The following is a 22,858-nucleotide window of genomic DNA, read 5'->3' on the forward strand; positions in this document are numbered from 1 at the left end:
GAACGGGGTGGGGGTGGGGGGGGCCAGGGAGACACCAACCACAAAGTACACGGTCATCTTTTACCCTGAGATAGTTCATGAGTTCCCGTAAAGCTGGGATCTTATTTTTCTCTAACACAGTCTTCAGGGAGATGATAATTGGAATAATATTTTCTATGAAATTCCTCTTCTGAACCTGTAGTAACACAAACAAAGGCATGTGTTAGATGCATGAACCTCTGACAGACAAAGACTTTCCCTTCACTTAGTTCTTTCTGTATGGCCAATCTAGTGGACTATGTAAGTTTATTCTTTATTTCTGATTATGACACTGGCGATTGTGTAAGACCCATCACGTTTTTCCTGGACACTTTATAAGCATTACCTCAAAACACTCAGAAGGCTTTGTAAAGTAAGACGCAGATAAATACTATTCTTATTTTCTAAATAAGAAAAAAGTTTTAGAAATACATTGAATAATTTGATGAAAAGCTCTAAAGCTCCACACGAAGCCCTCACGAACCCTTGGCTCCACATTCAGTCCCTCCATTCAACATCCTCCCTCTGGAAGGAAAATGAGTTCAATTTTGGCTACCCACAGAGATACTCTGGATCCCTGTTGGTGAAATAGCAATGGTGGAAAATGGCTAAGCATGAAGAGAGTCAGTTCTATAACTCTCTCTCTTTCTGTGTGTTTAACTCTGCACACATTTAGAAAGTGCTATGTATTTATAAAGCACCTGATTTGACCAAGCCTTCAAATTCTTTACCATGAATGACACTAATCACAATTGTTTTGCAATAAATCTGCCAGAATTAAAAATAATTCACTATTGTAACCCACATATGCAAGATTTATCATTTTGAATCTGAAAAATATTCTTTTTTTCTTCTTATTTAAAGTCACCAGTACCCGTTCCTTGCTTGTAAACCACTCATTTCTAAAAGTCTTATTGGAGTCCCTGGCAATAGGCAGAAAAAGAAATAATTTAATAAATAAGTCTAAGCAGACAGCAAGCGTAGGGATGCTTCCAAAGGCCTTAAATGCACTCAACTCAACTCACATATTATCCAGCACCTTCTCCGCACCAGATACAAGCTAACCTGTGGGGATAGAGACGTGAAGCCAGGGATCCTTGCCTTCAAGTTACTTCTAGACAGAAGGTGTGTAATGATGTGTGGCACAATGTGGCAAGTGGCAGGGTGTTAAGGAACTTACAGAGGAGGGATGCGTAGGAAGAAAGGGTAAACAGGAATGTTTGTCAGGAAAGGCTTCTTTGAAAAGTGACACTTAGGATGTGCAGGAATTAGGTGGTAGATAAGGGAGGACAAGGTGGGAGAGGGCACTGCAGACAGAAGTACAAAGGCACAGAGGCAGGAGAGCACATCTCCCGTTGGAGGAATGAACAGGAATCTGGAATGGAGGGATCAGAGAGGGGAGCACAGAGAGAATAGGTGGCGGGGGGTGGGGGAGCAGCACAGCACACATAAGGGTTTTGTCTGCCTTGAAGAAGAATCAGGATTTTATTCAGAAGACGACAGGAAGCCACCAACCTACTTATTAAAGATATCTTTAGTGAGGTATACCTTATATATGATAAAATTGACCCATGTTAAGTGAACAGTTCAGTGAGTTTTCACAAAAGTATATGCTGAGTAACAGACACCACCATCTAGATAATCACCCACAACCCTTCACCCCAAAGCTCCCCGCTGCCCCTCTGCAGTCAATCTGCCTTGAGTGTATTTTAAGCAGGAGAATAAAATGATCGGATCGGTACTGAAGAAAGACTGCTCTGGCAGGAAGGTGGTGACAGCCTGGAACAGAAAGAAACTAGAGACACAAAGGGCAGTGAGCAATATGCCAGAAATGGCACAGCCTTCAATAAACGCAGCACCAGTGGAAACATGAGAGAGATGCGCTTGTGAGATGAAACGGCAGGATCTGGTGACACATGGGATGTGATCAAAGTCTACTTCTTTGGGTTCAAAAGCCTTCAGGGCAGGGCTCAGGCGAGGTGTCAGAAGCAGGGCCTGGCGACAGCTCCGGCACACAAGCCAGCCCTGACATCTCGCATTCACTGCCAAGCACAGCACACGCCTGGCACGCCAGACTCCGCACTGGGGGGTCACCGGGCGCCCTTTGGGACAAGCTGGCAGGCAATGGCTCCCTTCTCCACAGCAGGGACTGTGGACAGAAGAGAGGTGCCCAGGAGGCAGAGGTACGTCAGTTCTGACAGTGAGTGGGAGATGCCTGTGGCACATCCAAGCAGGCAAGGGGACGTCCAGGCGCACGAGAGACACTCAAGCTAGAAACAGAGCTGCAGAGTGATCACACGCGGTGAGAGTGAGGGCCGCCAGTGAGCATGGAACTGGGGTCTGAGGCGGTCCAGCAGTACGCAGGGGCGGATGGGGAGGCACAGGTGTGCCAGGCCTCGTTAGAGAGCAGTGCACTCACCTGAGAGATGAGCTTTTTCTGAGCTTCCTGCATGACCACATTGGCCAGGGCCATGTCATCTTCTTCCATAATGAGGTCCCTATCTGCTTTAGATCTCATTGCCAAAAGCTTGATCTCCTTTGAGCTGAGGACCTCAAACGTATCTGAGAGTAACTCACTGGCTTCCATATCTGCGGGCAGGATGCCGTCAGCGAAGCATGCTGAGAGAGAGCACAAAAGATGGGCTGCTGAGAAACAGTCTGGCCCTAGAGGGGCAGTGCATCTCACAGGTGAAGGGGCCGGTCTGGGGCCTCAAGGGGGGTCTGCATAGGCACAGCTGATGTCGAAGACAGACAAAAGGGGTCTTCTTGTTGGACCAGGGTACCATTTGCCACAGATCTGCTGGGCCATTAGCTGCACAGCATTTCATTTCTAAATACACATTTCATCCCGAACACGCCAGGCCTACCCAAAATACTAAGGCAGATTTTGGAGGTGATATTGAATCGCTGTTCATCTGTGAAGTGGTCTAGAAGAAACTTGTAGATTTTCATTCTTTTCTCTTTGTTGGCCTTTCCCTTCAGTGAAAACAGCCGAATCTCCCTGTGGCAAAACAGGACAATTTCACACATCACGTGAGCAAGGGCGAAAAGGACTTGAGCTTCAACGGTATTTCACAGCACACTTATAGCTGTCTGCCAGAGGCTCAAGCATGCTGAGGAGAGACCCTGCTCGCCACGGGTGTTCCCTGTAGGAGCCGACTGGCATAAGAAATCTCCTCACATCGCCTGCCAAGAGAAGTCAGGACCCCTCAAGGAAGACCGGGGCTGGGGCCATGCCCCTATCACCACAAACAGCCCGCCGTCTCCACCTCTGCCCAGCTCTCCTGAGGGTGTCACTGACCTCTCGGACTGCGGGAATCTATTGTACTTCTCATGCTTCTCATAGTTGTTGAAGTGGAAGAGACACTCAATGAAGTGCTGGAAGAACATGGCAGGGCTCCTCTTCAGTAACAGGTGGGCCAGGCAAAATTCCCCAAAACTGCGAAGAGAGAAGCAGCAAAAGAAAAAGACCCATTTGCCATACGCAGACAGCCTCTAAAATGAACCCTGGGAACTCTGCAATCGAGAGGGGACTGCAAACCAGAGGAAGGATACTCAATCTACCCCATAAACAGCTTCATTCAGATCAAAAGCAAGACACAAATTTAGCTGCTTTTGTCTGGCCTCACCCAACAGCCTCCCTTTCGAATCCAAGGTCAGCATAAAGATTTTCCCTGCCAGGTTTCCTTTCAAAATTTTAACAAGGTGTTACTATCCAGCTGTACTTCAAACAGGAAGAAACAATTCCTTCTCCAAGCTAAGGCCCAACGTCCTGAAGGCCAATGCAATGACAATGACAATTTGAACATGAACACTTGGTCTTCACCCCCAACTTTAAGTTTATTGCCCCGAATAATGAACAAAAAGCAATTTTAGCAACAGGAACTTTCTCAAGAATTGGAGTTAATGACAAGAGCTTATAGTGTGGGTAAGTAGGGCAAGTCCCCTGCACTGACGAAACTGACTCTCCTGAGCTTTGGACTCATTGGCAAACCCTGGGCGCTCTCCTTTCCCCTCTGCCCCACCCCGGAAGAGTTGTCCAGCCTGCACAGCACACACCAGGCAGCCCAGTGGGACAGAGATGCCACTAGCACCACACCAATATGAAGGGCAAAATGCTAATGGTTTCCAGGGCCAAATGTACGTGGGTAGAAGCCAGACTGTTCACTACAGGCTCCCTGAGAGTTTCTGTTTCATCATGCTAGTAGATGAGAAAAGGCCAAGGTAGGCTTTTTGCTCAGGGGTCAACCTAAAGTGTTACAAGGCTGGCTTTGATCCATTCATACTGTCCAGACCAACGTTTTAATTTCACTTCAGAGTTAAATGCCATTTCCACCCACACAGGAGCACCAGTCAACTCTCAAGCAGGGAGGAGTAGTGACAAGGAACATCCAAACGTTTCATTTTTGGCTTTGGAATGCATCAGGACCTGCAGGAGATTCACCACCCCCTAACGTTTTTCCTTAGGCTAATATTAAAATCAGTTTGTATTCACAGCATACACATCAATTATAAGTTAGAGAAGATAGTTCAGAAATCATGATGTTGAAGTAAGCCTAGACAAAAATTCTGCTGCAAATAACACTTTAACTATTAACCTAGGAAATAAGGGAGCAGCCTGACATGATTGTGAAAACAAAACAAATAAACCTCTATTTGCTAAAGGGGATTCCCTGAGGAGAAATGCACTTAGAGCCAGCCAGGAGCACCTCTCTGATCTCAGCACACTCAGCACACTCCACCTGGGCTGCAGAGGCCACGAGGGCCAGCAGCAAGTGGAGTTCCTCCTGAACAAGGGTGACTGGGCAAAGCGTCCAAGACAGAGTGGAGGAAACCACCAGAGAAACAGATAACAGCCCCCAACAGACAACAACAAGACTTTCCTTTCTGTGGTATTTTACTACAGTTAACCTGCCATGGCACAGTAGTTCTCAGTTACCTGAATTTTCTCCTCAGATTTGAAGTTATTTATACAAACATGTAAAATTAAATAGAATCCAGTAATTCCTCTGCAAGAAGAGGGGCTGCTCTGAGCTTCAACTTGATGTCAAATACTCATCTCCTCAGAGTTTAGCTCAAAAATATATGCTGTCTACTCCCTAGCTAATAACTGACTTACCAACTATACGAATAAACTCCAGAGTAACATACTTATGCAAAGGATTCAAATGCTCAGGGCTGGAAGCAGAGTCAAAGAGTTTCGCGTCATGAGAAGCCAGACGCATAGTCAGTGTGTAATATCCAGTACTCATCTTGCTGCTGCATTTCCTGGGACTTAAAATACCAAGTTTCAGCCTTGAGTGGATTAAGACTTAGGTCCTACTACCTTGATAAATCCGGGAAGACGGACTATTTCTTTTGTTTGTCAGCTGAAAAGTTAAAAGAAATTAGCATTCCAAGTAACGTTTCCTGTGCATTCCTATAGAGTGACAGAGATAGCATTTTCAGTTACCTGGAATAGAAAACTTCAACAGTTCTAAAGAAATCTTCCTGAGTTAAGAACTAAGTCAGCATCCTTTCCCACCTCTCCTTATCCCACAGGGCAATTAATAGGAACCATCCATAACACACCACCAACTTGGGGATACTGTCTGGAGTTTACACGGCAATTAACTGCATTACATGGAAAACAAAAGAAAGACCAGGTAAATTGGTTAATAATAATCTTGTAGAAAGAAATTACCACTCTCTTACGAAGAATCCAAATCCAGGTTTCAAATGGCCCTAGGAGGCCACAGGAAGAGCAGTCTGTTCACTCCATTTTCAGATTTAGTAGGAAACACAAAAATATGACTTCTTTCAGAGCTTCCCAAGCCAAATACTCTTCTGAAGTAGACATCTGCTCAAGAATGGCTGCTGTTAACGCGCTCATATTTCTGACCTGGCCTACAGCACAGTCCATCTCAGACTGGGACTGGGTGCACACACCCACTTATCCCAGAATTCTATTTGAAACTGGAGGCAAGTTATTCCCTAGATCTGTGCATCCTTGGCTACCGGCCCAAATCCAGGCCCCAGTTATCTGGCCCTCCTCATCCCTATTACTGCCCTATATCATTGTTTCTTTTCTCTCAGTCTCACTTCCCATGTCTCCTTCCCCAGCCTGGAATCTTCCTGTTGTGTTTCTGTATCCCAGTCCCCATGAGAAGCCTCTACCCTCTCTACACTTCCTCTCCAGCAGCAGGAACTGGCTTTCCTCCAAGGACACCGTTTCCCTTACAGCCCTCTCAAGGGAGGCTGCTGCTTCCCTCAAACCCCCTAGTCAGGGCATGAGGACCACATTTTCCACCGACGGTATTTTCACTCATTCATTTAACCAGATGTTCACAGAGTGTCTACTCGGTTTCCAGCTCTCTTTCAGCTGGTATGGGGATAGAGCAGGAAATAGAAATTCTTGTGTTCTAGTAGGCAAACAGACATCACACATACAACACAAAACATATTGCCAAAAGTGCTCTGAAGAAATCAATGGGTGGGGGAGACAATAGGGAAGAGGGAAAGGGAGGGTTGGCTACTGGTTAAAAAAAAATCACGACTCCTCCACCTGGTTCACATAACAGTACTTACTTAGTCTTTTCTTTTGAAGCTCCTGCTTTCTATTTTGCTCTCTACTGCTTGGTAACTGCTTACCGGTTTTCTCCATTCCAAACCTTAACATCGCAGCCACAGCCTGTATGTTTGTGTCCCCCCCAAATTCCTATGTTGAAACTTCACCCCCAAGGAGATGGTATTAGGAGGTGGGGCCTTTGGGAAGTGATGAGGTCATGAGCCCCCATGATGGGATTAGTGCCTTTATAACAGGGACCCCAGAGAGCTCCCTCACCCCTTCCGCCATGTGAAGATTCAATGAGAAGTCTGCTATTGGGAAGAGGGCCTTCACCAAAACCCTACCACGCTGGCACCCTGATCTCAGACTTCCAGCCTCCAAACTGAGAAATAAATTTCTGTTGTTTATAAGCCACCCAGTCTGTGGTATTTTGTTGTAGCTGCTCAAATGGACTAAAACAATAATTCAGAGCATCTTCAAGTCCATATAGACGAGCTCATTTAACCCCTAACTTTCTATTTTCCTGACTTCATTGACTCGTGACCCTCACATCTATACACTGTGTTGCTACTCTGCAGCCACATCCTGGACCATGTCACTATATCTGGAACGCCCCAGTTCTGATGTCAAATAATCCACTTCATGACCACACCCACCTAGCCTTCCAGCTTTCTGACTCTCTCATCCCTATTCCACTGGTTCTAAACTTCACTAAGCCATCTAGATTCTTAATTGCTTCCTTTTCTCCCAAACCAAGCCATCTCTGTCTTTACTTCCTTTTCTGTTTTAATGGTCCATTATTTTAGTCACTTTCTTGCCTTGAACCTCTCTGGCTCCTGCACTTCTGCAGCATTGATCCAGTTAAACTGAAACAATCCACTTGTTAGATGGCTATCACCCTGTGACCACTGTACTACAAGGCCACCACCTAGTAGGCAGAGGGGAAAATAGATCATACAATTTTGCAGGCCCCAAATTTTGGGTTTGTATGGCCAATTAAAAATGTCATGCAGATTTGCTCATGCCAGAATCTTTGGGAAATCCACCTGGAGCAAAAATAAATTCAACAGCCTCTGCCACTGTAGACTCTTTGGAAGATCTGCATTAGCACATACATATGGAAAAATCAACGTATTTAATGTAAGCAGATAGGTCTCACCTTTGGCCTAAAACCAGGAGAAGAGACTAATTTAAATTACAGTTAGCAAGGGTAGTCATCAGCTTTTCAAAGCTGAAAATCATGGTTCACACTTGAACCATGGTTTAAACAAACCCAGAGTGCACAGATAAAATGGAAAGATCTAAGAGGGAAATATTAAAATGCTACCAGAGGCACTGATAATCTCACTAGAGTCTAAAGTACCTCTTTATCTGTCCTGCTAATTTCTTTTTGACTCATGCTCCGATCCTCGTATAATGGGTTCTACATATATTTTACGTACTGATCAATGCCTTTTCAATGAACATGTATAGGAGCTGACAAAAGTAGGGAAAGCACAGAAATGCAGGTTAAATAACTGATCTTCCACGCATTTCTAATCAGGCCGCTCCTGGGCTCCAGGCCACATAAGGAGCCCTGAGAGCCAGTCCCATGGCAGCAGGGTGATGATCAGAGGGCGCTGCCGTGCTCTCAGGTTCCTTTTTCAATTATATAAACAAAGAAAAGAGAAAGCAATAGCCTTAGCTTTTTGCTCTTGACTTTAGATAGTATTAATTAGAATGTTAACCTTCTACTAGTTTATTATGCAAAATGTTCCTCCTCAGAAAATTATACCCAAAGGAAACCGAACAGAAATTCTTTCATGGAACTCAGAGTAAATCACTGGTGTCCATATTTAGAATCAGAGGGACCCATTATTATAAGCTATTTATAGCTGATGAGCTCTACAGAGACCTTTCCCAATTGTCGTAGCTTTTCCACAGCATTCAACATTCTATTTTCCAACTGCAGACTTGCTTTAAGAAGAATTATTCATACAACATAATCTAAAATTCTGTGAGATCATTTCTCAGTCCCTTGGAAATAAATCTTTAAAAGAATTATAGAAGGATAGGAATTAACAAGTAGCAAAGCAATTCCCTTCCCTTCCAATACTCAAGGAATATCCATTTCCAAGGAGCCTTGTAATTTGCATATTCTTATTTCACACTGTGCAATTCTGTCTTAATTCTTAGAATTTCTTCCTTACAACTTTTGCACTTAAAAGAAAGTCTGAACTCTTTATCAAAACTAACATTGTACTGGCCTAGAAATCAACATAGTTAAGTCAACGGTTAATGGCTACTATTCTATACAGTTTACTATGACAGAGGCATATACTGTTCTTCATTACTCCTTTAGGAAGAGAGAACAATGTTAGCAAATGTAGTTAATGCTGAGATTATTTAATGGTTAGTCTGGATAAGGTGTGTGTTTGTTTTTAACTTATATGCAAAATAAAGCTTTGTGACATAGCTTAGTATGTTATGTAAAATCTGTTAATTTTCTGGCAAGTGCCAAAAGCTCACTAAATCCTAAGTGACCCCACTCCAAACCAATTTTAAAGAAAAGAGATCTCATGCATACCAGAAATTAGGTAAATCATTCAGCTGCCTGACATGTGAGGGAGATTTACCTGGCGACGTCTGGGTGTGAATCTATCAGGGTGCTGACAAATCGAAAGAACAGAGAGCCCTTCCACTTCACAAATTCCTCCTGTATAAAGAGAGACCGGCATGTTGAAGGATGGACTTTAACACTTTGCAGATATTCAGTCATACAGCCAACTGTCAGCGTCCGTCTGTTTAATAGTGCACCCATCAGGGCTCAGCCTGTCCATGGCGCGTGGGTGTGGGCGCAGCACTCAGTTCCCCACCATGCTGAAAGCACATGCCACTGGTCAGTCACAAAGAGAAGCGGAGGAACATGTGGGGAGAACAGCATCAAATCTACTGTACTAGGAAAACAACTCGAAGCACACAGCTTTGAAGGAGAGTGCCACTGCTGTGTCTGTCAGGTCCATAATGTATGAAAACATGAGTATATAGAACATACTAGAATAGATATATAGCTTTGTTAAATGCCTTCTTTTTAAAGAACAAATATTACTTTCCTCTCATGATAAGCCAAACCCATGCTCTCAATGTGAATAAAAACATCGAATGCTCTGCAGAGCTTCACAGCACACTAAGTTCTTTCACACACTGAAATGTTTCCTGAACTCTCAGAGCAACTCTGAGACGGCCGGGGGAGGTACCGTGACCTCGTGTACAAACGCAGGGGCTATGCTGAGAAACAAGGAGAATGACAGAAGAGGGACTAGAACTACTTGTGCACCAAGTGTGCTTTTCTCTCCATGGTGTTTATCTGCAGAGACAAAACTTCACACTGTTTGACAGGATATCTGAACCAACACCCAAAACGAAGATTAGGAAATAATGAGCTGTTTACAAGGCTGCGCAGAACACTAGAAGGTGATATTTTAAACCAGAGATGGGGCTAATTATTTCTGGATTCTACTACAAAGCAGCACATTTCCTATGCTACTCAAATATTCTCTTAAACCAGAAGCAATGGTGAAGGGAAAAAAAATGACAGATCTAATTCCCATACGTACCTGCAAGAGACTGGTAAGCAAGATGAGGGTTTGCTTCCGGATGAATGGATCTGAGTCCTTCAGGCACGTGGAGATATTAGGAATGTACCTGTCCACCATGACAGTGTACCGGATGCAAAGATCACACATAACAATGACAACATTGTTACGAACAGCCACGTCGTCACACACCTCGAGCTCTCGCACAAGGGCTGGGATGCTCTTCTTTGCAAGATCCTCATGCTGTAAGCACAGCTTGCCTGTCACAGAAGAGAGTAAGATGTCTGGACTCTGTTCTTTCCTAATTCTAAGCCTATATTTCCTCCAGATATATCTTGCTATGGATTTTATTTAGCCAAAGTTAAAACATCACGTCAACAATCATAAACAAAAAAAGGTAACCAGACCCATACTAAATATTAGGAAGTTCAACATACCTTAAGGAAAAACCCCTCTCCCTCACCCTGCAGGGTTTCATGAGACATATACCATGAGATATTCCTTCACTGTAGTAAAATTATCTTCCTTTTCAAGTCAACATTTGAAATTTGGAGTTACCTACTTACCTAGAAAAGGACCAATTAAATCTAACAGAATATATATTTTACTTTTGATTATACACAGACTCTAAAGAAGCTAAAAAGTGTAACAATGAAGTTGAAATCAGAGCTAGGGAAGTAGGAAAGAATGGTCATCTCACTTATTTCTTGTTCATAGTTAGCAGAAGGAAGGCTGTTGTTGAGTTTTCTTTATATGTTTTCTTGTGTGGCCTGCAGAATGTTTCGCTCTTATTTACAATTCTTAGATTTTTGAAAAATAACCATTCTTACAAAAAACAATCATAACTCTCATCCAGCATAAAATACACCATCTCACGAAAGAAAAAAAAAATTCAAGTTATAGCATAGAGGTTGGTGATTTCCAGATCAACAACACTGTGAGTTTATGAAGAAATACGCTTAGTAGCGCATCTGCCCGTTCCAGAGAGTATCAAACAGACCATCGCCTTTTATAAAGTGAACTGCAAATTTATTTTTTCATTCCCAGAACTCAGTGCAGTGTCTGGCATATGGTTCTTGAGGAATAGACTTTATGGTGCTACCTTATGAGTATTAAAAAAAAAATCACAGGAATTTTTTGTAATAAATTAACATAAAAAACAGAAGTTCCCTACAGGGAGTGTCTGGGGTCCGATCCTCCTGGCACTCTTGTTCTCAGCCCTCCGGTGCACCCACGGAGCTGGGTGCTCCTCCTCTCAGAATCACCCCCAAGATGTGCCTGAGCTACTTGAATTATATAAGCTCAGCAGTATATACCCCCTTACTGAGACTGGCTTATTTGAGACGAAAAGCTACACACGGAACTGGATTGCACAAGCACTACTTCCCTTCAGGTTATTCTTACTCACCCAAGGTAATGATGGCATGTGCTCTAACCCCAGAAGGCATGACAGAGCCTCTGAGCTGGGAGGGCGGCTGAGCGGCAGGGGCTTCACTGCTACCTTGAGATGACGTTACTACAGGGGAAGGAAAAAGGGCTTATTTACAGTGCTTCAGGGGCTCCCCCCTCCCTGAGACAGCAGTGCAGAGGATACCCTCGAGTGCCTTACAATGAGCCGCATCAGCAGAGGAAGCTAGAATGGACTGAATCAGAAGGAAAGCTCGCTTTTCCACTCTGGCTGGACAGAGCTGGGCTATATCTCCTAAGGTGAAAATGTACTTCACCTGCAAAGAGAATTGGTTTTGCAGTAAGATAAGGCAAAAGAAAAATTAACTTTAGCTAGATAAAGGACATGTCAATGGAGTACTTTTTTTGTCCCCCAAATTTAAAGAACTACTTTTTTCATATAAAAATACACAGCCATTGCAAAAATTCAGTCACTATTTAATAAAATTCATCCAAAATTAGGGCGACCATATGATTTTATCATCTACATCTAGATCATTCTGCAAGTAAAAGGGAGTGCCATTAATAATTATGCTGCGATAACAGGCATGAACCACAATTATCCTGGGGAAACAAGGATGCCTGCCTATAATCCCACTACCCAAAGACATCATTGTTGTTTCTGTGTATAACTTTCTTTTCTAAGTATTTTCATAGTCACACGGCTTTACGTTTGCTTTTCTTATACACTCACCATCACAGTAGTTTGAAATCTGCATTCTTCCTTTAATATTAGGCATCTTTTCGTGTCAATATATGCAGTATGTTTACTGACTACATAAGCATGTTGAAAGCTGTGGATGTCATCATACTCCATTCCACTACTAACGAACATTTACATCATTTCTAATCCTTTGCTGTCATTTGCGTTGGCTCTGATGACACCTTTGTACTTTTGGATACTGTTCTACTTCCTTAGAAGTGACATCAGGGTTAAAGGCCTTATAAACTGTTGTACATTTTAAAACATATTTCCAAACTGTCCTCTAGATTAGTTTACTATTTAGATTCCTACCAAAAACGAATGAGTACCTGCTCCCTCATAGCGGCCACCACTGTGTGTTTACTAAGGACATTCAACTTAACAGTTAAGTAATTCTGCTGGTTTCTTTTAATCCCAAAAATGCAGGGGTGGTGCTAAATAGTAAGATGGTAAATAAAGGCTTATTTTAGGGTAAGAAAGCCCATAATAAGTGCATGTATATTTAAAAAATCCTGAACATACTATATCTCTTAGTAGATTAAAGGAATATTTATATTTAAAGAGTGAAGTAAACTATATATATATATAGGGCAAAATTTCTCCACATATATTTTGACTGAAGGGGAGATTTTGGTGACATATTTAACAGTTGAGGAAAAAGTCTTAGGGGGAAAGCTCACCAGTCATAATCAGCATTCGTCTTAGTTTGGGCAGTGACTGCCCAGATCAACCAGAAGAGCAAGACGCTCCAGAACCCCAGGTCAGGGCCTTTCCACACATCGTGGCCCTCTGACAAACTTCCGGACTCTGAGTGATAATGATATCTTTCTTCTTTTTGTGTGTGAGCTGGATTGGCCCTGAGCTAACATCTGTTGCCAATCTTCCTTTTTTTTCTCCCCAAAGCCCCAGTACATAGTTGTATATGCTAGTTGTAGGTCATTCTAGTTCGTCTATGTGGGACGCCACCACAGCATGGCCTGATGAGCGGTGCATATGTCTGCGCCCAGGATCCAAACCAGTGAACCACAGGCCACCAAAGTGGAGTATGTGAACTTAACCACCCGGCCACGGGGCCAGCCCCCAATAATGACATTCTTATTACTGAACTGTGTGCATATTAACGCTTCAGGCACAAATAGTCTTCTAACAAATCTACACATGGTCTTCAATCACCAGGTACAAGTGCAAGGTGGCAAAGCAGGAACTGAACACAGAAGAGAGATGCTCTACTAATTTTCAAATAGACGAGGAAAATGGACAATTCTGGTTAAATGATGGCCTAAACTAAAGGACATCACAAAGCAACTCATTATCTTCTTTATTGGACATTGTCAGATGTTGGAAGCAGAATTACTACAAGATAATTTTGTTGACATCAGCCACTTGAATCAGAAAACTGGCTCCACATTTACTGGCTCACAAGAATCTCCTGTGCTGACACGGTTTCTAAAGCAGGGATGACAGGGCACACGCTCGTGCCGCTCCTGCACTGACACGGTTTCTAAAGCAGAGATGACAGGGCACATGCTCATGCTGCTCCAAGGTCATTTGTGTTCTCAATTTTCAAATATCTCATTTCATTTTAGACATGACTTTAGAACTGTTCAGCACTATTCCCTAGTTCTATAGTCTGATATTCAAACAGCGCAGTGGACGCATTATAATTTTCAAAAACATCAAACCAACCAACCAAAAGAACAAAGAGGATATTCACTTTACTATTTTTTCACCTTATTATTTCTAGGCTTGACTCTACCAAGCTTACAACACATTTTGTGTTTCCCCTGTTGGATCAGATATCTCATAGGATTTAACCGGATAAGTGTATACCATCAAGTTTTCCTCCCAGATAATAAGTATGTGAGAAAAAAATGCATAGGTCATCAATAAAAAAATTCTTCTCAAAAAAGAATAAACTCTAGGCTAGGAAAACCCTTTTCTTGCTAATAGTGTTGGAAAAACACATTACAAAGCCATCTTTAAAAAATCCCAACTGATATAAAAGGAGAGAAAAGAACGGTTAAGAAAAGCAGTCACTTACCAACAGGTCTTCATCCATATTCCCGGTGCCACCCTCCTTCAGAACTATGTTGGAAAGGCAGTGCACGCAGGTAGACAGGACATCCCCGCACACCTGCTGCAGTAATTCCTATGGGAAGTCGAAGGTCATCACTGAGGATCCCACACATCCACCACCCCACCCATGACACAATTTTCTCATAAAAACTCTATTATCCTCAAATGTGTAAAGCATAAGCCATGAAAAACCCCAGCCATCACACTTTTGTATCTTTGCTTTTAGCAATCTGGCAATGAGAACTGGCTGAGTGGAATTTAGCAAGAACAGTATATATATGTATATACACACATACATGTACATATCATCTTTCTTTCTACATTTGCTCTATAAGAGCAAAAGGCGTATACTAAGGAAGATGTAGTGCCTAATTTATACGAGATCTATAATAGCAGCACTCCTCCAATAATAGAGGAGAACACTGCAATCCTTCTGGCATATGTAGCTGGCGAATCAACTACTGTAATAAATAGTATATTTTTTAAAGATATAAAATAAAAAAGAACAGATATTCTTCTTCTGAAATTTGTTCAACTGAGACAAGTTTTCAGTGTCTCTTATTAGTTAAAATAACCTCAAGGGGTCACCACCTCCAGCCCACAACAGCTAACTACACCTACATGCCAAGCGAGGGAGCTCAAGCACATTCTACAACCTTTGACTTCATTTTCTCTAGGAGGCCATTCCAAATTACCCAGGTTGAGCTAAATGACTCCACCCCAGTACTTCTATGTTACCCTATGCACACTTCTATTTTATGAATTATTATATTACGTTGAAATTTTCTGTTTAGGTGCATGTCTCCCCTAACATGCTGTAGGTGTTGTAGGAAGGGACTCTGTCTTAACCCTCATCCCAGTGCCTAGCAGCAGCACTACAAAATGGTAGTCAGTGTTTGCCAAACTGTTGGCAAATCATCATTATGATCCAAATGTGTTTTAGTCTGACTTGGCCTAAAATGTTTCAAAACTATTGTTTTTATTACTTTTTAAAGAATTACTACACTCAAGATTTTAAGAGATTGCACAACCTAGACTGGAACGTTGGCCAAGAGAGGTTCTGAAATCCATATACTCAATCTGGATGAGAAGACAAAGCCTAACTTGTTTGAGACCTCAAAAGCCTTGAACTTTGCTGGGGAGCCTGACTAATGACTTTCAGAATCACAGAATCTTGCAGAGAGCAGTCAAGGCCATGCAACCCTGAGATTCTCTCCACACAGGGACTCATGTCACGTTGTTGTCCAGCTTCTCTGTGTACACTTCCAATGACCAGAGACATGTTCTAAGGCAAGTCCCTCCATTTTAGGCAGACTTCAGTATGATTTTTCTTCAGTCGGCCAAAATCTGCCTCCTTGTGATTTCCACCCACTGGTTCACACTGGTCCTCTATAATGCCAAACAAATCCAATTCTTCCTCCATTTCAAAGTCCTTCATATATCTGAATTTAGCTAGGCAGCCTATCCCACATAATTCTTTCCTTCTCCAGCTAAACACTCCACGTCCTTCAGCTGCTCCCTACACAACTTGTTTTGTAATCCCCTCATCTAATTGCTCTTCTATGCATATCTTCAGTTTCATCAACATTTCTCTGAAGAGTTGTCATTAAATTGAATTATAGAACATGTCAACTTAGATTTAGCCAGTATAAAGAGCAGGACCATCACCTCTCTTACTCTAGACACTATCTCTATTAATGCAGTTCAGGATCTTACAGATTTTTTCCAATGATAGCCACAAAACACTATTAACTCATACCAAGCATATAGATAGCAAAAATGCCCAAAGACCTAAGTCCTTTCACATACACTGCTGGCATCTATTCTTTGGGTAATTTGTTTTGCTCAGTAAAATACAGAATGTTCATTTACAGAGAAAAGAAAAAGAGAAGTTATGTTTAGGGGAAACATCTGGGTCATATGGATTTAAAATATACTAAGATTCTAGAAGATCTCAGGCCTTAGTCTATTATCTACCACCAAGGAAGTAGTGTTGGCAGAGCTAAAACCTTGGCCCTTTTTCTAACAGAGCAGTAAGTTCTACCACTCTTCTAGTTCTCGAATTCTAAATTTGAAGACAACTCTTGGTCTTTCTCACAGACTCTAACAATGATATAACTCACTGTCTGAATGACTATGGGCCATTAGCAAGCAGCCAATGGCTTCTGATGCCCCCGACTCTCACAGTACAGATCACCCTTCCTCCAGCTCACGCTGGTGAATAAAACACTGGGAGAGGGATCAGCCACCTTAGTTCCAGGCACAGCTCTGCCACTAAGAAACTGTGTGCCACTGAAACTTGAAGGATCATGATTTTGTAACCTGCCATATAAACTTTTCCCCATTTTTTTCCTACATCATTCTTTCCTCATTAACAGCTTTTTAAAAAAATCTGTTTTCTGCTATTCCAATATGCTCCCTACCTAGGTAATGTTCCTTATGTAAAAGTTCTTCATGCAGTTTCTTGGATCCAGAGATAAACAGAAAAATCAAATAATAAAGCAAGTATCCCTTTCACCAAAAATGCCAAAAGGCATATGCCAGCAAACACCAGACTCCATTTACATGGAAAGAGCTGGGCATTTTAAGTTAAATAAATTTCAACTTGTTTTAAGTCTTGAGCAAAAAAGTTACAATGTATTGTTCTACTACATCTGTTACCACAAATAGAAAATGTAACTTACTGAGGAAGGACTTTCTTTAAGGAACTCAGCTAAGAAAAGGAAGCATAGGAAGGTGGCTAGGTACCTCAGGTGGAGCAATAATGTTTTTATTCTTGGAAATGAATATATTCCAGCAATTATTTAAACTAATTTTTGACTTCTGGAATCATTATTAATAATCCCCCTCAGTCCTAAAATTTCTTATGGTTAGCATTGTCTAGGAGTATATTTCATGATAAAAAATAGAATACACAGTAATAAAATAATTTATTAGAGATTCTGATATGGATACCTTTTAGGGAGTCAAAGGAACCCTCTGTCTCTCACAAAATACTGGTTTGGATTTGTGTTTATGCATCTATATAAAACAGTAGCTGCAGGCTCTGGGCAACTCTGGGGACATGATACAACAAGAGATATGAGAGTAAGAGAGTGTTAGGTAACAGGATAGGTGTCTCCTAGGACTGACTTATTAAATGATCAGAAATCTCCTGTTTTGGAGGGAAGCCCCTGACTAGGTGGAAGATTGTCTATTAAGCATTCTTGGAACAAGGGTAGAAGTGAAGGAGGAGGAGAAACAAGGCTCTCACAGCACCTGAGTTATCACTTATTAAAAGATAACCTTGCAGAGTCCTCACCAGGAAATATACATCCAGGAGGCACGCTTTCCTCAAAGGCACTTGCACCTAGAACCAAGACGGTGACTTCCTCAGGGAACCGTATGTCTTTAGCAGCCAAGACCTTGGGGGATGTCAACTGCTTGTCACATATAGTAATAGCTGCTGGGGACCACCTATCCTACAGGTTCTCTATAGAGAACACTCCTCAAACTTCACAACAGAGTCCTATGTCTGAGTACAATACACTGGAAAACATATCCAGGAGAGCTTGCAGCATACCTGCTCCTCCACAGGGGTCTCTGCAGATGCTCTACAGAGTCTCTGCAAAGTATCAACGGCTGAGCTGATCAAGTCTAGAGACCACTGGAATCCACTCAGCTTACACTTGACGACATCTAAGAACAAAGACAAACCCTTCAAGCTTAACTGCTTAAAAACATACAAAGTGAGAGGCAAGGCCTTTTCAAAACTGTCCAACAGACACTCACCGGTTACCTTGTCTCGCATGCTCTGAGGAAGATGCTTTGCAATATGCCCAATAACACACAGAACATGTCCCAAGGTGTTTGAATTGGGATTCTGCTGACTATGAAAAGGGCAGAAGAAATATCAATATAGAACCAAAGGAAACATTACTGCCAACAAAATAATTTCTTCTGGATTAGAAGGAGGGAGGAAGTTCTGGAGGAAGTAGGGTAGCACGGTTTAGGAGTCAAGTTGTAGGAACATTAAGGCACTTAATGTACTTGAACAAAAGGTAAACTGAAAGCTTAAAAGAGATACTTCTTTTTCATGTTTATTTTTAAGCCGGAATTTAAAGAAAAGATCTGTATATAGAAATAGTTATGAAATAGCCCACTTCCTTAAGAGATGAGTTTTGTTTCTAAGAATCTTTAGTGTCTATCAGCGGTTAAATTACAAGCATGCAAACCTGCTGATTTTCTCCCAGGACTCTATTATTTTGGTGTAGTCCAGCTTGGGTGATGAGCAAGCAATCTTGGAGAGCAGCATCCAGGCTGGTGCAGCATGTTCCGTGCCAGTGTGGGATATCATATTGTTTATAAAAGTAGGTGAGAATTTATCTTTCTTGGACCAGATATGAAAAGCCTTATTTAAATAGCGGCTAGAAAAGAAAGACGGGAAAGCAGAATTGTAACTATAAATATATAAAACTTTCAGATCAGCCCCCCAGTGAAAGGCTATCAACTTCTGCTGCTCCAAGATTCCTCTGGCACATGAAACATCCATGTCGAGGTTCCTAGCTAGTGGCACATTTGATACCAAACTAGGTATCTTTTAAATTTATAGTACACAGAATAAGGTATATTTTTATCTCTCCTCTTATAAAGTATTTATTTATTTATTTATTTTTAAAGATTTTATTTTTTTCCTTTTTCTCCCCAAAGTCCCCCAGTACATAGTTATATTATATTCTTCGTTGTGGGTCCTTCTAGTTGTGGCATGTGGGACGCTGCCTCAGCGTGGCTCGATGAGCAGCGCTATGTCCGAGGCCAGGATTGGAACCAACGAAACACTGGGCCACCTGCAGCAGAGTGCGCGAACTTAACCATGCGGCCACCCGCATAAAGTACTTATTTTTAAAGCAAAGAATAAAATTTCATAATTCATTTGAGAACTTTCTCATGTTCATCCCTCCAAAATTTATATACAAACATATGGAATAGGTTACCAATAACAAATTCATCCAGAATTTACAGGTTTTTAGTGACATAAAAATGTAGACATTGTCCTTTTTCCAATGGAAAGATTAGAGAGAAATGACATCCTAGCATTTAAATATGGTAATATTAAATGAACTAAAATTTGCTATGACCTACCAATACCACTAAGAAATATATATTTCAAACCTTTTTAAAACAAAACAAAAAATACTTCTAAAGTGTTTATGTCATTGTTGTTTTTAAATCATTTCTTATTTTACTTCTTCCCACAGCACGGCATGAGATCATATGACCCATGAGACAAATGCAACATTATATATTCAAGTGAAGAGAAAAAAACACTCCTTCCCCAAGTCAATTTTTCTTATGTTGCTAGGAGAACACACACACACAGATTAAGACTTTCTCATTAACTGAAAAAAAAAAGGAATTCTCAAAGCAGGCAGAAGGCAACTATAACAAAACAAACACATCCACAAACAAACATATACCAATGGCTTTATTAATAAATTAGCTATCGATTCATATTTATCCATTAACACCTACAGTTTTACTGCAGATGGTTCACAACATGATCTATATCTGATGACTGTCCAAAATGATACATGCAATCAACAAATATTTTAAAATTTAACAAGAATCACACAAAACATTAAGTGACGTTTACCATAGGAAGCCAAGAGAATGGGAAAAAAATTCTCTAAACTTCCAGTTTTAAAATCTTAAATTTGGCTCCTCTTTGACAATTCACACCCTTGCACATCACTTGAGCGGCTCCCATAAGGCTCCCAACTTACCCCTCAGTTAGCCCCACTGTTGATCACAAGCCATTCCCTAACAAGTCAGAATGCGATTCAACAAACACTAATCTGCTTCTTTTGAAAAGCACCATTGACTTCTAGCCTAATATCAAAACCAATGGACCCTCCTCAGTCCTCGTTCTATGTGACCTCTACTAGACATTTCTGACCACTCTTTACACCCTTAAACTGTGGTCCATCTGTTTGATCTCTTTTCTTTTCCCTTCACTAATTTCTTTTCCTCCAATCACTTTAATTACTGATTTCGAAAAGCTCTCTTCTTAGTCCTCTTTTCTTACCTACAACCTAACTCTGTGCAACCTCATTCATTACCAAGAGCTCTCCACTCAGACTTGCAACAAAGCACTGCAAGCACACATTTGAAATTCGATCTCCATCTCCAGTCCTCCCTCCGCTCCCCAACCTGCCCTCACCCTGCTTTCCAGACGTCAGTCAGTGCTGATCCACTGACAAGTAATTTTAGCTAGAATTCTTGGGGTCTTCAGGCCTCTAAGCCTTTGCACCACTCTTTCCTGCCTTGAAACTCTCACTGTTTTGGCTGCCTGCTTAATTTCTACTTATTCCACTTCAGGGAATGAGTTAGCTCATGCCACCATCTCTAGGAAGCTATCCTAAGCTGAACAAAGAAAAAACAAGTAAAAAAAAATCACCAAACTGTAGGTGTCCTCCCTTTCTGCTCCAATAACTCACTTTCCACTAAAATTATGCATTTATTCTCTTTCCACTAGACTGTGAGCAACCTGAGTAGAGGAAGTACCCTGATTTCCTTTAATCCTCACACCAAATCTTCACCGAACCTATTCTCCCACTTGTGAAACAGCTCTAAACAGATCCCACTCTCTCCATTCACACTGCCCTCACCTTGATCCAGGCCTTCATCATCTTTAACTTAAATCATTTCAAGGGTGGCCTGTTTTCTCAGACTCTAGTCCTGTCTCTTGGTCACCAAACACAACTCCATTCGCTACACTTCCTAAAATATAAAATCCTGTATTACTCATCCATTTTAAATTCATCAACGGTCTCCCCCCACTCACTCTGTTTTCAATCTGAAAACTCTTTCAAAACAATTGAAAAACCAATTTCAAAACTGAAAACAGCAGACTTCCTGGCACGCTGTATGACAGCTGTCCACTACCTGGGTCTGCATACCTCTCTAGTTTCACTTTATGCACAGCCCAATCAGCACCGCTACCTCACCCACACTGAAATCCTGAGGCTCCTTATCTTAAAATGAAAACAAAGCCTGTGAAGGAAGCTTAAGACACATCTTAACTGCAGGTAAGTTAAAGATCTAACTATAACGGGGGAAAGAAAAAATAAAATTTCTAAGAGATTATATGGGAGAATATCTATATGACCCTGAGGTAGGAAAAGGTTTCTTTAAAAATACATTAATCATAAAGAAAACCACTGACAAACTGAACTCATCAAAAGACACCATTAAGAGAATAAAAACGTAAATCACAGGATGGAAAAAGATATTTGCAATACATATAACAACAGCTTGTATACAAAATATACAATGAATGCTTTCAAATGAACAAGCAAAAGATTGGCAGCCTAAAAAAAAAGGCAAGAGACCTGAGCAGGTAATTCACAAAGGTGAATATCTAAATGCTAATCCACCCATGAAAAGAGGCTCACTCTCACTAGTCAACATGGCAGTGTAAATTAAAACCACAATGAAATACCAGTATTCATCCACCAAATGGCTAAAAGGAAAAGGGCTAACCACACAAAATGCTGGTCAAGGTATGGAGCAACTGGAACTCTCATACTGCTGGAGCGAATGTAAACTGGTACAACCACTCTGGAAAACTTCCTGGCAGTAGCTATTGAAGGTGAATAAAAACATACTCAACAACACTGTTCCTAGGTATATACCAAACAGACATGCATGTACATGTGTACCAAAGATACATATAGGAATATTCATAGCAGCATAACAGGTAATAACCAAAAACTGGAAACAACCCAATTATCTATCAATAGTAGAATGGATAAATTGTAGTTTATTCATAAATGTCATACATAGACAGAGCAATGAACATGAATGAGCTGTAGCTACACACATTAACTTGAATCAATCTTGCATTACTTTGAGTGGAAAGAGTCAGATACACAAAGAATAGATACAGAATTCCATCAACGAAGTTGAAGCACAGAGAAAACTAACAGAGGGTGTTAAAACTAAGGAGTGGTTACCCACCTTTGAGGAGGGAAGAATGGCTGGAAGGGAGTGTGAGGGCATTTCTTGGGCCTAGTAATGTTCTATTTCTTGATCTGGGTGGTGGTTATATGGGTATGTTTTCTTTTTGGTATTTATTGACTTTATGGTTTGTACACTTTTCTGTACACATTATATTTCAACATGAAAGTTTAAAAAAGAAAAATAAATGAAATAAATTCCCAACAGCTTCCTATAAACGACAGCAGGCCTCTCTGGCTTTGTGACAATGGCTGCTCCCTTTCATCTCCCTGAAGCTCTAATATGTTGGGTGTGCACAGTGAGACAGCCCTAAGAAAAGTGAAAAAGCAGATGATTCTATTGCTGGCTAAATTCCCCTCCCTTCTAGGAATTTCAGCAAAGCATACAGTTGGTACTGAGAAAACATTTAACGAGCATTTTTGGTCATAGAGTTTTAACACCAAAAGGTACCTTAAGAGATCACGTAATCCAACTGGCTGTTCTTACAAATGAGTA

At 41.4% G+C, this 22,858-nt stretch overlaps 1 protein-coding gene across 7 annotated transcripts in view; it reads right to left on the reverse strand.

Annotated features, from left to right (window-relative positions):
• NCAPD3 (non-SMC condensin II complex subunit D3) overlaps positions 1–22,858 on the reverse strand; it is a 64,651-nt gene that overhangs the window by 9,816 nt on the left and 31,977 nt on the right. For 5 of the 7 annotated variants that reach the window (XR_011540994.1, XR_011540993.1, XM_070623508.1 and 2 more), the window contains exons 17-28: positions 18,580–18,771; positions 18,137–18,234; positions 17,928–18,043; positions 14,331–14,438; positions 11,750–11,864; positions 11,549–11,656; positions 10,162–10,400; positions 9,181–9,260; positions 3,320–3,457; positions 2,886–3,019; positions 2,438–2,637; positions 65–175 (exon numbers count right to left, since the gene is read on the reverse strand). Coding sequence is in view for 5 of the 7 variants with exons in the window: in XM_070623508.1 (XP_070479609.1) it covers positions 65–175; positions 2,438–2,637; positions 2,886–3,019; positions 3,320–3,457; positions 9,181–9,260; positions 10,162–10,400; positions 11,549–11,656; positions 11,750–11,864; positions 14,331–14,438; positions 17,928–18,043; positions 18,137–18,234; positions 18,580–18,771 (1,639 nt within the window). In the remaining 2 variants the exon portion in view is untranslated. The remainder of the gene's footprint in view (positions 1–64; positions 176–2,437; positions 2,638–2,885; positions 3,020–3,319; positions 3,458–9,180; positions 9,261–10,161; positions 10,401–11,548; positions 11,657–11,749; positions 11,865–14,330; positions 14,439–17,927; positions 18,044–18,136; positions 18,235–18,579; positions 18,772–22,858) is intronic. The other 2 variants (XM_070623510.1, XM_070623509.1) reach the window with 1 other exon arrangement.

The sequence above is a fragment of the Equus przewalskii genome, chromosome 6, assembly GCF_037783145.1.
Source record: "Equus przewalskii isolate Varuska chromosome 6, EquPr2, whole genome shotgun sequence".
In the NCBI taxonomy this organism is placed as follows: Eukaryota; Metazoa; Chordata; class Mammalia; order Perissodactyla; family Equidae; genus Equus; species Equus przewalskii.